Consider the following 18,010-nt stretch of genomic DNA (forward strand, 5'->3'; position numbering starts at 1 on the left):
TATTTTTGGATAAATATAAATTGTACAGTTTGTTTATATTTGCAACATTCTGATATAAACAGAAAAAACTATTTTTATTTCAAACAAAGAAAAAAATAGTCAAGAATTTTTAGTAACCTCTGGCAGGATGATTTGAGTAAATTAAACTTAAATTAGATCATAGAAACAAAATACACTTGGGCAGTTGTCAAACTTGGTTTAAGAAATGCTTAATATTTCCGCATAAATCAAACCAATTATCATGTTATAATAACAAGACTAAACTGACTTTAAAATGCACCTAAAGCTATATTATCAGTGTGTATAATATAACTCTTAAATACATTCTCTGCTAAACTCATTACTTTACTTATATAAATGGGTTAAATGTCTGGGTTAATTTAGCAAGTCAATAAATTTACTAGATGTTTGTATTCTAGCAGGCACTAAGGAAAAGGCAGCCTACAACTGATGACAAGTCCAAATTAAAGAAAGCTATATCCAACAACAACAAAGTGAGTTGACAACGTCAAAATGGAGCCATACATTCGTGGTCTCTTCAAATGTTATTGAATAAGCTTAAACTCCTTATTTTTACAAATTTTCTATTATCTTTTTTAAAATTTACATTATTATAAACCTTGCATGATATTTTTCTCGTTTTAAGTATATATTATTAACCTTGGCTTGCACCTATAGTCAAAATTATCAAAAGAAATCATTTACTTTAGTTCTAGAACACAACCTTTTATTTTGCATTGCCAACAAACAGTGTGTGGTTTGTGTTTCGTATTCTCCTTGGGAAAGCTACATATAGGCTGTGTCTACATTAGTAATCAAATAGCAAACAATGTGTGTACACAGTTGAAAACTTAAAGAGCTGTGTTATCATTTAAATATAGTAACATCATGGAGGTATATTTGCCTTGCTTTCTGTTAACAAAATACATTTTAAGTTAAGTGTGTTCTTATTGGCCTATCTCACCTTGGTTATACTTAAACCAATTCAAGCTTGCTATATCAGAGTACAAATGACTGCTTTTTGATCCCAAATGTTAATATAAATTTGGCTATTATAGAAAGCCAGGGTTAATATATTCACTTAAAAGGAACATGATAATCCATTCCATTAGCTTTTATAAAGGTGGTGATTAACCTTACTGGTCTCTAAAATCAAGGAAATCTTATAAGAAGCTAACAAAGTAGTCACATTGAATTTTAATGTGTAATTAGCTTTTTTTAAAAATCTACAATACATCTTTTAATACCTTGTTATTCATTCTTTTATTTCAGATATATTGTATGCCAAAAAAATATACAAGAATAATACAACAAGAAAGAAACACTACCATAATCAACCTAATAATTTCTTAAATTTTGATAACTTTTCCAATTCTTATATTTACATTATAAATGTCCATAAAGTCAAGATATTTTGCAATTATGTTTTATTTGTTTACATTTAAGTTTTAGGCATTATAAATTATTGTTTTGTGATGATATAAACACAAAAATACATTATTTCAACTTATTAAACTTGACTTACATTTTTATCAAATATCATTCATAATTTATGGCTTTGGAAATGTAATAAAAATGATAAGAATGTTTGAAATATTTTCCTCTGAGGCCTTAATTTGGGAAGTCCACTTATGTCTGCAAACATGCAAATTAATATCATAACAAAAGAATGTATAATGTCTAGTATGGGGATTATTATGTTTTCACTTCGTGATCTATTCCGAAATTTTACAAAGAATGTGGATAAAAAGTGGCAGAAAGAATTCAAACTCATGCTGTTTTGTGGGGAAATTGCAGAAGGTATTTGTTTTCGATTAGTGAAACCTAAAGCTACTGATCAGGGAACCGGTTAAATCCTTTAAGGTACAGGCCTATAGGAAGTATACTAATTTATACTACAGGTGCGTGTTACGTATGCATGATTATTTTACTGCGGTGAATAAACTACATTCCTTCATTTTTAAATCCTAATTATCAAGTGAAGAAATGATAGGTGGGCAAAAAACCATAAGGAAACGATATTGCTAATTAATACTAAGATCTCGTTTCATTTGCAAATAATCTTATAACAAAATAAAGATTAAGAAATTGAACTATAAGAAACCATTGTGTTATAATGTGTTCTATTGTTTAAATATTGTAGCAAATTCAAACCAACACAATGTCATTTTTTGGGTTAAGGTTGTTATTTTTGGTAGGTTATTGTTCTTGAAGAGTTCATAACAAGGAGGTGACAAGGAGAAAAAGAGCTAAGTACTTGCTTGGGGTGTAGATTATACTATGACACCTAATAAATATTCTATTGTGCTTTGTTTTTGCATTAAGTTTAATCTGCAAACATTTTAAAACAATGATGGTAGCTTTGTAAAAGTTAAGGTGTGATATTATACTATAAACAATTATTTTAAAAAATAACAACTCTTTTGCACAGTTATTAATTATAAGCCAAATAAACGTAGAATTTATTTATTTTACTGTATTGTTATAGAATAGTTATCAGTAGAAGTATTAAAACTTTAAAATTAAAACACATTAAACAAATTATGTTTAAAATGTAATTTTTCTGGTATCGAATATCAAGTTATATATTTATATATAATTCTTATGTTCTTTAAGTGATTTTTAAAAGCGATAATTTATGCTTAAGTTCAGCTACTTTATATTTATATTTTTCCAATCAAAATTCAAATGTCATATAATAATCATTGCCCATGCGAGTTCGCATTGATTTGTTTATAATCGGTGCAACGCTCACAAAAGAGATTGAATTCTTCACAAGTTAATTGTCATATAATTTTTTTCTCCTAACCATCACAATACATAGTATTTATTAATAGGCGGCTTGCGTTTGATGCTTGCTCGCCTGTGAAATCTGAGTGTGTTTCTTTTGAATTGCCAAGTCTATGGGACACCAACGGTATAATAATCGTTTCTATGCTACTTATACTTAGTAAAGGAGTTCGACAACAAGAAGCATTCCAACCTTTTTCAATGAGATATACATGACTAAAATTAAATAATAATCTATGATTTTGATAATAGATAATATTGTTCTATTGTGAAGTGTTCATGTTTGGATAGAACTACCGTACAATTGCAGGGGTAATTACTAAACGAGACAATGTTTTGTGACTAAGGAGGTGGGAGTCAAATGTAAATAGACAGAAATATCAAAGTGTTTTGAACTATCTTTTGATCTTCTATAGTAACTGATACTGAAAGAACTTCTGTCAAGTAAATACCGTAAGCCAAATATTTCAAACCCCTTCAGTGAAATGAACGTGCTTTAATATACTGAAGAATATTTTCATAACTGGTACGATTATTCAAAATAAATATTACCTTCTATAAAAGTAAATAAAAAGTCAAATAGTTCAAACCTCTTATGGTTTACAACACCAAACTTATCTTCAGTGAAATGAACGTGCTTTAATATAGTAACAAATATTTTCATTATTTGCATATGATTATTCAGAATGAATAATATTAAAATTTAACATTCAGTCAATAAAATTTAATTGTTTATAATATTATATCATCAGAAGATTCAAATTGTACATTTTTTAAAAATTCAATTAAAATAATTTCAATGGAAATAAATGTTAAACACTTTGAAATCATGGTTCAAGCATAAATGGAGCTGGCCATTATCCATCCATCTTTTTTTTTTTTATCATTAGACCTAATCCAAGTGTTGGAACCAACAGACACTTGGATCAATAATATCTGATAGACCATGTTCACAATCAATCAATGCCATTAACATGACTCATTGATACTGGGAACACAATAGACAAATGAGACACTTTATCATAAATGACACCAAAAAGAATTATTGATTGCTAAGTGTATGATAGCGCTATAATAAGCACTTAAGTCAATGACCAGTTTAATATTAAAATACTTTCATATTTACTAAGGAATTAATTAAATACGTATTTACTTATTATTCTACTTATTTAAATAAATAAAAAAATATATTATAAAAATCACATTCTAAACTACATGATAGATATTTGAAACATTTAAACGTGACTACTACCTGTATATATTCTACAGAAGTAACTATTTATTTTATGTAAATAACATTATTGCCACTTTCTCCTTACACTGACCTTTAACCAAATACTTAATACCATATCTATATCTACAACAAATAGACTCCTGTTTATTAATGAGACAGCCTTGAATGAATAATAAGAACAAACTTGTACATTGGTTTACAAATGACAAGAGGCAGTGTTACCAAGTCCAAGGCTGAGCAATTATTACCTTGGACTCCTACTACATACAATGTTTTATATTCTTCTCTGACTAAGGTTTTAAAATTGTAAAAACTATAGATGTTTAAGTAATTAATAATAACTAATAACTAAACAGTATTTGTACATCTCTCATTAAAAAAAATAAACTAGAATTCTATACTAAAAAGAATGTTTTCATTATAAATAAATAGGCTGAATTTGACACAATAATGTTATAAGATGTCTGGGGACTAAATCACTACCAAATGCTATACTATTGTCAACATGCCTTTTATGTGTACTATAATTAAATTAAAGACTATAGTTTTAAGAGTATATTCATAAAACTGTAGTACATGCTATGTGGTGGTTACCGGTATAATACCTTTAATTATGTGTGATTTCAATGAAGATTTTAAATCTAGACTTTTAGAGTGTATGTAGATCTAGGCTATGAATTTAGGAATCAATGGTTTAGGTTACGAGTTTTCACCTCTAATCTGCACATAATTTTTCTTGTTTGCCCAATGTTAGTCGATTTTTTTATTTGCAATTTGCAGTGCAAACAAAGTGCTGCATATGTAACTACAGCTTTTTTAAGACCGTTTTACGTGCTATTGATTTTCACAATTAAAACATCAATGCGCACATCGTACATTACCTCAGACATTTGAACTGTCAACGACATGTACAATGTGATTCACTATGACCTCATGGTTTTAAATTTTAAATTGAATGAAATCTTTTAATTGACAAACGGTATTAATTGGTTAAATTTTACTGTTATTGTCCAAGTTGTGATATATACAGGACTTTATAAAATCATGATCTGGTAATATCCTAGGAGTTTGCTGTTGAATTACTCTTAATCCCGGTCTGAGAAAACAATAAATAATGTGAGCAACTTGGCGATATCAAGTAATGAAACACTAGCAAATGTTAGTACAATTAGGAGATAAAGTTATAAATAGAAAATCTACAATTATTAACATTGGAATGATAAAACTAATTGTTAGAACATTTTTAGTCTATAGCAAGTACCGATAATTGTGTGATTAAATTAAACTTTCTCTTTAAAAAAAATTAAATACATCTACAATTTATTGTGATTTGTATTGTATATAAAAATTAGAAATAAACTTTCTGGAAAATCAGTTCATTTTGGAAGGTAAGAAACGCTGATGGAACAGCGAACACACTCTCCCTTTCACATCATTTTTACCATCAAGACAATAAATCCAAACTACCGACAAAGAGATAAAACAAGATCATCTCAACTCTTGTAATTATTATAGATTGTATAATCAATTCTTTTTTGATAAAGGGCCACTAGAGTTGATGCTTTTCAGTGTTAGGATCTTAAAAGCATCTTATTTAAGTAAAAACAATGTCAAGTGCAAACATTAAATGTGCACTCTCTATCTACTCCTGTAAACAGTCTGATATAGATATCTTTTGGATGCTATTTTCTCTCTTGGCTAATTTAAATTTCAGTGGTAAGATCGTTAAAACGTTCTGTAATAATACGGCTTTTAGAAAGTTGGCATGATGATTAACCATTACTATCATTCAATCACACTAAACACCTACAAACAATGTACAGGTATGTAATTATTTAACAAAAATAAAGACTGTCATATAAATTATAAGGCTACTAATATAACCAATAAAAAAAAATTTTTTTATTCCTAATTTATGTACTTTAGTATCCTATATTTATTTTTAATATGACCGTTTTTGTATTTTTTTTTTATTATTTAAGTTTTATTGTAATTTTTCTATATTGACTTTCTTTATTTAAAAACAAGAACTGAACTGATGAACTGAATATATGTCATAATGCTTGAGTTCATTATTTTCATAAAATGTGCTCCAATTATTAATCGTAGATTATATGATACGCCAACGTACAAGTTAAGTAGCTAAAATGTCTAATTCTTTAACTTTAATTAAAGTTTCATATTAACATTCATAATCTTCATCTACTTTTATTTCCAAATTTGTCATAATTACGAAACTGAAAAACAGAGACAGACTTTTCTTTTATAATTTCGTGTAAAATTAGAATCTTAATTTACATGTAGGCCTTTTAGAATTTTAGATTTATAACTATAATTAACTTGATGATTGCTTTTAGAATAGAAATACTGAAAAAAAGATTTTTTCCACTAGGAAAACTTTCCCACATTGAGTACTGTACACAATTAGCACTAAATTATGACACATTATAAAGTTAGTAAAACACCAATAGGAAACCTTTGAAGTTCCTACATAAACACAGTTATACAACTTCTACCATACAACACTATTCAGAAGCTTGCCTCAGCTCCTAATAACAACAAACTTATCATCAAACACAAACTACATATCAACAAATTCAAACAAAAGTCTACAAATAAAGTGTGAAAGAAAAAATAACACTAAAGGACTTTGAGATCCCGACACGATAAGTCTACTGAACCAGGCAGCAAAGAAAGCTGGTTCTGCAGACTTCTCTTGACTAAAACAATGGATATCGCCAGAGTTTGGTGCCATTTAAAACCCCCTGTGAAATAGATACATGAAACTGATATCATTGGGAATTAATGATATTGTAAGGATAAAACCTAGTCTTTTCACAGCGATTCTCGTGCATGGATGATTCAAAGTTTGGCCTTGCGTGGCGTTGGACAAAACACGGTTCTCTGTGAACGTTTTCCGGGTGTTTCTATAGGTTCGGTGATGTGGATTAAGTTAGTCTAAGCACACTCCTTAGAGTTAGTAAGCTTCCAATTAAATTAATCAGTTGGAAAATGTCTTACATTTGATGAATATTATGCCGGTTTATTTTCTTTAATCTGGAGTTGACTTTGAAAAGTAGTAACCAGCTGTGTTGTTTAGTTTGGTAATAAATCTCTTTTTTGCATAGGAAATACAAAAATTATACTAAGAACCAAAAAATGTGTCCACAGTATGTATATCCAAAATTTACAATTATACATGTTTTCCAAATACAAAAGTTTAGATATTAAGACAAACATTAGGATTAATATTGAAAGAAGTTAAAAACTATTTACATACAATAAATAATGCCAGAATATTAGGAAAAACACAAGTAAAATTAGCAATTGAAGTTGTGAATTAAAAATAAATATTTACAAATTATACATAATTTACACAAAAACCACCTAATCAAAAAAAGAATAGAAATAACTTGGTCAGAAATACAAAAGAGTATTTCCAAATTGAGGAGTAGATGTCATGTGATACTTTGAAAACGCTCTTACCTCTACATTCTGAGCCAACTGGTTCGTATCCAGGATCACATGCACACGTTCCTTGGATCAGAATCCAACTACCATCACTCTGGCACTGATAAACTGGTTTCTTATCATTCACCACACTTGCATTTTCTACACATGTACCTTCGACGGATACAAGTGAAGTCACTTCGTGTCCTGTAATTGTTTCAGCAAAACTTGCAAAATTCTCTACAACCTTCGGGCAAACGGTGTAAAACACACGTGTCTTGAGCAGTGCCATGCACGCACCTTGATCCTGCAACGCCAAATAAAAACCACTTTGCGTAACAGGACTAAAATCTTCAACCACCGTGTTTATGATCTCATTCTGTGGATCTGAAAAGCGTCCTTCCGCTGCGATCCTTTTTATTTTATCATATGGTGGCGCTCCCCATACAGGATTTGGTGAATCAGCAAAGTCCTGACCGGCTTCAATATAATAAAAGTCAAATGTTTCACGACACGACAGAACGTTATCAATACCCTCGCAGGAGTACATTGAAAACTCAAGCTCGACTTGGATACGATTTGCACCCATTCTCTCAATGTGAGGTGTCCTTAACCAATTGTTTTGATTACTTGATTGCACTTGGCATACTTGAAATGTTCTATAATAACTTGCACCAGTTTCCAACCACTGAAAGAAAATAAAATAATTATTTAATTTTTATTAATTTTCTTTTTTATATTAAATTTTATTTTTATATTGTGTATAGTGTTTCATAAATGTTCTAATATTGAATTTTAATTGTTAACTGTCAAATTTCGGAATGACTCATGATTGATTAATTAGACCATTACAAATGAGCATAGACATCATCTTCTCACAAGACAATGCTCAAATAAGACAATCCAATAATAGTATAGATAGTAATAGCATCATTTGCATAATTACTTGCATTCATTATAAAAGGAGCCATAGGGCATTATTGATTGGCTGCAGAGTTTGGGGGAAAATTCTCCTGAGACTGATGGTTCGGAATTAAAGAAAATAAACTGGAATTTACGGATGAAAACTAATACTTTGTTAAGTTGTAATTAAGTTGAAAAAACATTGACAAATTTATAGAAATCTATAATAACTGTGTAGAGTCAAGTTTTAGATAGACATGAAATATTCAAATATTCTCATTCAAATTTAAAGGAAGTAAATCTTTGACAACTCTTTTTCAAAAAAAACTTTTTGTTTCACAGTATGATACACTGGCGATGTATAAAAGATAGGCATCATCTTTTATCATCATTAGGCCTACACTGTACATCATGTTGGGTTAGCCCAGGGCCAAGATTTACTCCCAAATCCCACTGCTTAATCATCATTACAAAGCCACAATGACCAGACACCCAAGATTGACAAACTTTATTATTAATAGCTTTACATCACCATTGTGTTCACAGTACACAATACTTTTCAACAGACTCGGGTAACCTTGCTAAACTTGTAAACGATCAAAGTAACAAACAATAATGTTAAAAAGAGCACAAAAACCGTGACAAATTCAAAACAGTTTGTAAGACTAGCCCACAAAGAAAGTGAAGAAACCTTTAAAATTAATCTTGGCTTTATAAAATTGTTTAAAATAATACCCTTTAGCAATCTAGCCTTAATTACATGTTTGCTTGTGATGACATTTTGTGGTTGTTAGCGACATAAAATCTGAATACTATAGATATAATTATATAAGTGTTTTTGGGATAGGACCTATTGCTAAAGGAGGTTTGCGCTGTTATTGTTTAATGATATATATGATAGTATCACCTTTTTTACCATACTGTAGATTAACTAATGTGATTGAAAACTCTAGAATACCAGAGAAGAAACAGTGATGATGGACACAAATGTTAGAATCTTATCTAGTTTATTAAGCATGGTGATTGGTTTATATCATGAAAAAATCACAGATGCACTTAGCTAATTAACTAAGGTATTATGGTATCTGTACAAATTGAAGTACACATGTCTATATTTAAAAACCTCTCAGGAGGGTGTTGGTTATCCTTTTCAATTAGCAGACGACGTAAGTTTCATTATGACGGGTATATTCAAATTTAAGACTCAAAAGCATAGCTCCAAATTTTTCAATAAGGTACTCGGGAGAACAAAAGGTGATGGTCTCAATAACATAAGGATTATCTTGTCTGGATACAATGGCCTTTATTCGAACTAACAATAAAACAATGTAAGAAGCATCGAAGAGAAACTGGCAATTTGTCGGCTAATCATGTACGTTGGTCAGTATGTTGTTTGATGTGTTTGAATCACAGAGAGCAACGAAGATCACAATCCTAAGCTGGATCAAAGAGGAACAGACAGTCAGACTCCTAAAGATTCATTACAAATTAATCATCTACTTTTTATGTCCAACTAAGAGCTATTTTCAATATCTATTAGGTGCATTTAAAACCAATTACAATACACCTTGGACACAAAATTAAACTCCTTAACTAATTATAATTCATTAGACTTTTTTTTAAATATTTTTTGGAATAATGCTTATAACATTAATGTACATTTGATTTTTTGAAACACAATGCAAACAAGAATGTAGTTAAAATTTAGATACAAATTATTTTTAAAAACACCATATTTTTGGCAGAAAATGTACAAACATGAAATAAAATAATCGTGATTTCTTTTTGTTTTTTTCAAATAGTAGACAGGAATTTTTTTTTTTTGTAACTCGACCTTTAAACAATAGTTCAATACTCTAATAAAATCATTCAGATAAACATTCCAACAGATTATTTCACAAGTCAATGGTCTAAAAAAGTTGATTTCTTTCTTTGTGTTTTCAATTATTATAGCCAACATTTTATTCGTCACGTTAATCAATAACTCCTGAATGCAATCGTAGAAATTCAAAAACATTTTTCAAGTGTCCATCGTAAAAAAAACGAGGACATCTCGTCGCAGAAATAATGCTTTGCAAATGTGAGACCCCACCTAAAGTAGTTTGTTTTATACTGTTCGCGAGGTGACATTGAATGTTGGTTATAGAAGTAACCAAGTAATTTGCTGCCAATTTGGAAATCAATTTATCATTTAGTCAGATGGCGTTTTAAGCATTAATTCCAATGTAATCTGCACTATAAACTTCTGCATCCTACTTCTTTTTTTTCCCTGTAACGTATCTCGATTTTTTAAAGCGAGGGTATAACTTTACATATTTCAACTCGTGCTAATGGCTACAAAGTAGGCTGCTGCTTGATCACGCAAGTTTCAATGTTGAAAGTTTATGTATGCATGCGATGTTAAAAAGGATATTAATTCAGGCGACGATTTTTCAAATGCCATGTGTATGTAAAAAAATCAATTCAGAAAATCAATTTATTAGAAAGAGACGAGATAACATGATGAACTACACCGGACTGAAAAGTTTAACTAATGAATCTTTTTTTACTGTAATTCAGTCAGTTTGCTGTAAACCAGTCGGTATTTTAAGTGCTATTTTTTATTTTTAATGTACATGTGTTCAGCTTAATAATAAATTGCAGTTTTCCAAGAATCCATCACCAAATATCAAAATCACAGTGATAAAAAAACAAAAAATCTGCTTGCCATTGTGTATTGTATTTTACAATTATTCTTAAGAACCGCAATCTATGAAACTAAGCAGTTTATCAAGGAGGGGCTTTGGAATTTATGTTGATGAATTCTGTCCCAATTCCAGATAATCCAGAAATTCTCCAACTGAGATTAAGTGAAATTAGCTGATCTTGTTTCTTGAACTCGGTCGACAAATTACCAGCTTTAAGTCATATCTGAAATTATTGACTATTAAATCCAGGGACTTTATCTTAAACGTGCTGTTTTTAGATTTTAATGTCCAAATATGGAAAAACAAACAAGTCAACAGTTCAAAAATTTCGTTTAATGAAATTTGTGCAAAATAAAATGCATCAGTACACTTAGTTACAAAATTTATAAAAGGGAAGCATGCTTTTGAAATGTTAGAAAATGGAATGACCCATTAGCAGATAGATCCAGATAATAAACTTTATAGACCAATTTACGGTAAAACAGGGCATTAGTTGACATTTTCCAAAAACAACCGGCATGATGAAACATTATATACATGTTATGTTTAATCCGTGCGGCGGAAACTCTCATTATCAAAGTGCTTCATTCGAATGTGTTAATGTAATGCATATACTTCTCTATTTTTTATATCACTATATTTCATTTCTTTTTTTAGAACATGAATTATCAGTATTTGTTGTGTGTGTTAAAATTAAGCAAAAACAGAGTTAATATTTCTTAATATTTTTAAAAATAATTGTATAAATGTAGGACTTGACAATAATAGAAACAGTTACAAATAATGTAAGATGACATATTTAGAGTGAAAGTTTGTTGAATTAATGGAATGTAATTCTATATCTTTTATTGCATAAAAAGTGTAAGATAATGAAGATAAATTATATTATACATTAAGTAATGGACTGCCTAATAACTGAAAATATGATTCATAATTCCAATAAAGTGTCCTTGTGTAATGTTAGCATTGTGCCTATAGCAGCTACCATCTCATATTTCATGCTACGTCAGTTGTTATTGGCTGCAAACTTTTTTTTCTTAACTGTTGAATTTAAGTTTTTCTCTAGAGTAAAATTTGTTCTATATACGGTAATACTTTCCTTATAATTGAATCGTTTTAAAAATCAGATCCTTATATAATTTTACACACAATAAATTATTTATAGTGATTTATAGATATTGCAAAGGTATAATTATTACTAGTTAAAGTACATCATAAAAATTTTCCATTAAATAATGATTATATTACTTTTAATTTGTCTAAATTACATAGTCTTAATATCTATAAAAGTGTAAATAACATTGTTTAAGGCAAATACATTTTATTTCAATTTAAAACTTTGTAAACCAATTAGTATGCCTAATGATTTCTATCCTAAAACCATAGTATTAAATAACTCACAATGTGATTGGTCTATTTAGCTGTATCTTGTCAAAACAGTATTTGATCATCCAATCTAAACTAACATTCTGATTAAAGTTTCAAGGGGTGATAATGCGCTACACCTGTTTGGTAATGTTTAGGCTGGCAGGCAATCTGAGCATGTAACATCCTTACAGTGTGGCCTAACAGCCCCCTACTGAGCTCTGCCTGCATTACACCTGAAATCCTCAACTTTTTATTTATATCTAGTGATGAGTTTCACCTGACTAAACAAGTGTTGTAATTTGAAACAATTAAGATTTTTTATGGTGTCATCTCACCTCTGCATCGAGAACAGGGAACTGATGACAAAAGGGTAATAATATCAGCATGGGAGGGTAAGAGCTGGCCCAGTAGGAAGTATTTAAGAAATTCATGAATTGATATATCTGCATGGTATGCGCAATGTCTATTAATAAGTGTAACTTAAACTATGGTAGTAGTTATATCACTCTTCTTCTTTAATGTACAGTATTACGGCCAGATTACTCTCTTTGTCTATATTACACTACAGTAGATAATAGTTTCAATAATATTCAATTAATTAATTAATTATTTATGGTTTGAATTTGAATATGACTACATTGTAGAAAAACTTTAAGAAAAGAATCACTAGATCTAACATTAGGTTTAATTACACCTTAAGTGTTTTACCATGTGTTACTTGGCTTTCTTAATATTGATTATGCTAAATAGGCAATTAGACAAGTAAAATCTGTTTTTATACGGTAGTTCAAAAACAAGAATATAATCAAAGTTAGGAAAGGTTTCATGATGGAATTAAGAAAAGGATTTCGGAAAAACAATGATAATGTAAATGAAGTTAGACAAGCTATAGACGGCAGCGTCCCTCTAAGCACATAATTGTGATGTTATCAGTGTATTAGCGAGGGAAAGACAAAGGCGTTACATACAGACTTGCTAAAGACAGGATAATGGAGTACTGTACTAAAGAGATTAAAGCCTATAGGGCTAAGGCATTAGTGCAAATTGGAACATCATTCCATTCATTTGGAAGATGTAAAACAATCTTTTCCCAGGAAAAAAAAACGTTTGAGTACTTTAAAAATTAATTTTAATATTATATTGTACGATTTTAAATAAATGTATGATTATCACAAATTAACTTTTATTTTGTCTGTTAAATCATGAAGAATCCATCCAATACTTAATTTAAAATAAGAACATTATTTGATCAATAATGAGTTGAAATATCATGTCATTATTTTTAATAATTGAGACATTACATAAATAAGTAAACAGATGATGAATTAATTGACTGATAAAACTATGGCTGGGTGAGCATAATGATTAGATTTAGGCTAAATAATTAATGTTGTCAAATTAAAACTAACAAAGAATTTACATTCATGGGGAATGAGATATTATTGTCAGTTATTTTACATCTTCCTGGTTAACATTGATGAAGATAAGGCATGTACACCTCACTGATCAATCATGAGTCCCCTTGGGGGATAAATGTATACCAACAGGGAAAAGCTAGGATAATCATGCTAAAGACAATAATTAATTAAGTATTTTGTTATAATAAGACAGTATAAACCATATGTTATGATGTCATTCAGGTCAAATGGAATGGCCTTAGGTTAAGTATTTAACGAGGGATGTGATTGGTTGAGGAGAGATGGACAGAAAAATGGTACAAGTTTTTAGTATGTGATCTCATTAGCAGTAAAAGATCAACATCTTGGTTTCTGGTTTAAACCATATACTAAGAATGTGTTGTACATTAAATGAAGATTTAATAAATATTGGACTGTTTAAATTCATATAATTAAAATCATTTTTTTTAAATAATACTTGAGATTTAAGGACTGAAATATTTGATATTGAATTTATTCGATAACATTTATATTCGGGCTGACATCATAGAATGCACTAAATAATACAATCTACTCATTTTAAATATTATCCGCCCAGTCCGATGAGATCAAATTTAATGGGCCATTAAACATTGAGTTTGTCCCTAAGAAAAATTCTTAATTTGTCGAAACTATCACCTAGTTTGAAATAAATTCAATATATATCTTTTATATAATTATCTATCTTCAACTCAAAGACATATACATAGCATGCCTCATAAATTTGCTTGCTCAAATAGCCATCTTATGTATCAGTATATCAGTTGAATTTTCCTATTAAGTGCTGCACATAAAAACAAATAATTTTTAGGCTATAAAATCGGGCTATAAAATCATGCCTTATGAAAGTGGCTAAGCAATGAATTGTGCAATAAAAATAATTTAAAAACAGATAATGAGCAGTATAAGATTAGGAGTATTTTTTTAATAGGAATAATTATAAGAATAATTTAATATAACAAATGTCACTAATTAAAGTTATTAATCTTTATTCTTTAAAATATTGATATTATTTAATTATAGCTTAGAGCAGTTTCTTTGAAATATAAATCTAGTAGAGTAATAAAATATTAACAATCATTAATTAAAGAAAAATAACTACTGGGTGTTATTTCCTCTGCTTTTAATCCTTTATAACACATTAATAATCCTATAAAAAGATAAATACCACTACTTCCAAGATGGCTAGTATACCCATCCCTTTCATCTCACCTAATTAAAATACTTCTGACACCTAATAAAAGTAAAGCCACCCTAATTAATAGAGTGAATTGTTACATAACATTAGCTTGTATGTAGTGAACAAGATAAGTAACAATAGGTTGTACTGTTATTATTGTTTTATCACTAGTTGTGAACACTGCAGGTGACAAACTATTTTGGCACCCTATTGTTAAATGCATTGTAAATTAATCAGAATAAAAGTAAAGGATATGCCTTCAGGATTCAAGCTAATGAAATTAAAATAAAGTTCTAATATGGTGAAATTGAGTTAATTTTTTGTTATACAGTATTAAACTAAAATGTAATTTCCAATGATAAAAATAAACTTTTCTGTAATTAAATCTATATGTTTAGCCAGGTAGGAATTTGTTACTTGTATGGCAGGCCTACTACCTGTGAGAACAGAGTAATTACTAGGCTAAAATACCAATGTCATTCATCACCTAAAATTCAATCAGTTTGTTAAAGACAATTGTCACCTCCATGAAAAATTATCCTTTTTTTCTTACCACATATTTATAGCAGTGTCTACATAAAATCATTGAATGCTAAAGCAAACAACATAAAAACAAGATGATTTGTTGTTTGTATATCGCTACCACCAAATAAGGCACCAAAATGACCAAATATGGCATTAAACTGGTGTAAACAATGTAGAAGTTACAAGTCAACAATTTTTGGTCAGATTCTGGTCTTTGTCATTGCTCTCTTTAAACTAGGATAGATGACAGTTGGAGCATGTTTAGTGGTAGGTCATAATACTAATGCCACTGAAACTACATTCCTAACTCTTTACATGCAAACAGACAGTGATGAACTTTTAACCCAGATCTTAAGTCATTTTATGATTAAAATAAGGATTTAGTTTGTATGAAAGTGCATTAAATTAAAAATAATAATTTGATTATTTTGAGAAATGTTTAAGAAACAGTTAAGTTTATACACATTATTAGTATTTATATATAAAGTAAGTACTGTAGTATCCGAGAACACAGAAAATATTGTATTGTAAGAAATATAGTTCAGCTAGTAGTACACAAAGAACAGGTAAAATATTGCCAGTACAATGAAAAAAAAATGTACAGTACTGATACAGTAATATACCAGTGTAGGATAAAAACTACACTGAGAACTAGCTGTGTTATTTACCTAAAAGTTAGCCTGGGTATTACGAACTGAAATCTTCTTAAGCCTCTTGTTTACAACATTTAAGCCATATCAGACAGACAACGAAGGGTCCTGCAAAGTCTTTAAGACTGTCACATGCCTTTGTTTGAATTTGCAAAGACATGATCGTCCTCCCTACAGGGCCTAGATATATCAATTGCCTAGCAAGCTGACAGAATAGCCACAGAATAATAATCTGATGTCGATAAAGTTCTAGACAAAGGGGAAATAAGCAGACATGACAACTCCAGGAGATCGCAGAACTAAAAGCGAAAAATGTTTAAGAATATAAAAATTGTTTCCAAATTGTCTGGCTATTAACTATAAATCTTATAATGACAACTGGAAAATTACAATTGAAAATTGTTTATGGTGCTCCATGTATTAATCACCATTCTTACATTCCTTTACGATCAAAAACAAGTAACATTGTTAATTTATTATTCTATCCTATGATATCTACAGTATTTTATGACTTTTTCTTTACTAAAAATAAGAATTTCAGAATTTAACAAACTTATCTAAATTTTATTATAAGATTGTATCAATATAGAATTAACAAAGTAATTTTGTTTATGATCTAAAAAGTTATTTACAAATTAAATCTACATTTATTTTATTTTTCAATTACATTTGTATCTAGTAAGAGTTATTACTTTTTAAAAGGTACTGCCTAATGGTAATTTATTGACTTTATCTGTCAATAACTTTTGGTGTCCGGTCAAGAATTTTTAATATGTAATATTCCTGACCAACAAGGGTGATGACCACAGGTCTTTCACCAAGAAAAATAAGTGCTTCTTTCATCTGGGAGCTTTAACTACCATCGTAAAATGTGATTTAACTACTTTTACGCCGTACAGTGTGTATGGTAGACCATTCACCTAATGCTAAATCTACCGCAGTGGCCACTCTATCACCAAATGGAGAAATTAATTTTAGTCGTAAATGACAAAAGCGACGAGATTTATTTACACGCAAATAGTTTCTACGTTAGGTCACATGTCTAGCAAAAGTAACTCTTCTTTTATCACAGATTTTTATGTCGTGTACTTAGGATTTCTTAGGAGAGCCATTATCTTGTTCTGTTTTTGCAAGGGAAGACTTAACAACATCAACAATGAGCATAAAAACATGAAATGGAGTTAGAGCAGCCTTGGTAACATCCTCTAGATGCTTATTATGTTGGTTCAGGTAGTGATGGGAGTAACAGAGGAAGAAATGGTCACTCCATTCCATGTCCCACATGTGTCTTAATACTCTAATAATCTTTATTAGTGTAATACACCTGTCCAAAGTATTAGCTATTTCTGTCTGTGCTTTTACTTTACTACAGATTAGTCACTGCATTTAGTACTTATACCAATCCCCTGACAAACATACAAACTTAAATCCATACTTAATTCCAGGTAAGTCTAGAGTAAACCGAGCATTGTTGTAAGAAAATAATTTTTAAAATCCAATACATTTAAACTACATTACATATATGTAAAGTCCTCCGCTATAATATTCACTAACACAGGAAATAGGAAAGCTTATGAAAAATATATAAGTAATTTATTTATTGTATTATTATTATATTAATTGTTATGTAACCAATATCCAAAACTATTTAGTGAATTAAGGTATAATTGTACTCACCCCTGTGTATGTATCTGTAGTGCTGGGAGTTGGATATATAGTCCAGTCTGCTAGGTTGGAATATTTTGTGCTATCATAAATGGTAACTGAAAGTAGAGAATAAATTCAAT

At 29.5% G+C, this 18,010-nt stretch overlaps 1 protein-coding gene across 3 annotated transcripts in view; it reads right to left on the reverse strand.

Moving 5' to 3' along the window:
- Positions 1–18,010, reverse strand: part of LOC144858698 (ephrin type-B receptor 1-B-like) — a 41,514-nt gene that overhangs the window by 22,898 nt on the left and 606 nt on the right. For all 3 annotated transcript variants that reach the window (XM_078714796.1, XM_078714795.1, XM_078714794.1), the window contains exons 2-3: positions 17,901–17,986; positions 7,511–8,162 (exon numbers count right to left, since the gene is read on the reverse strand). In XM_078714796.1, coding sequence (XP_078570922.1) covers positions 7,511–8,162; positions 17,901–17,986 — 738 coding nt within the window. The remainder of the gene's footprint in view (positions 1–7,510; positions 8,163–17,900; positions 17,987–18,010) is intronic.

Source organism: Antedon bifida, chromosome 2 (genome assembly GCF_963402885.1).
Source record: "Antedon bifida chromosome 2, ecAntBifi1.1, whole genome shotgun sequence".
Taxonomy (NCBI): domain Eukaryota; kingdom Metazoa; phylum Echinodermata; class Crinoidea; order Comatulida; family Antedonidae; genus Antedon; species Antedon bifida.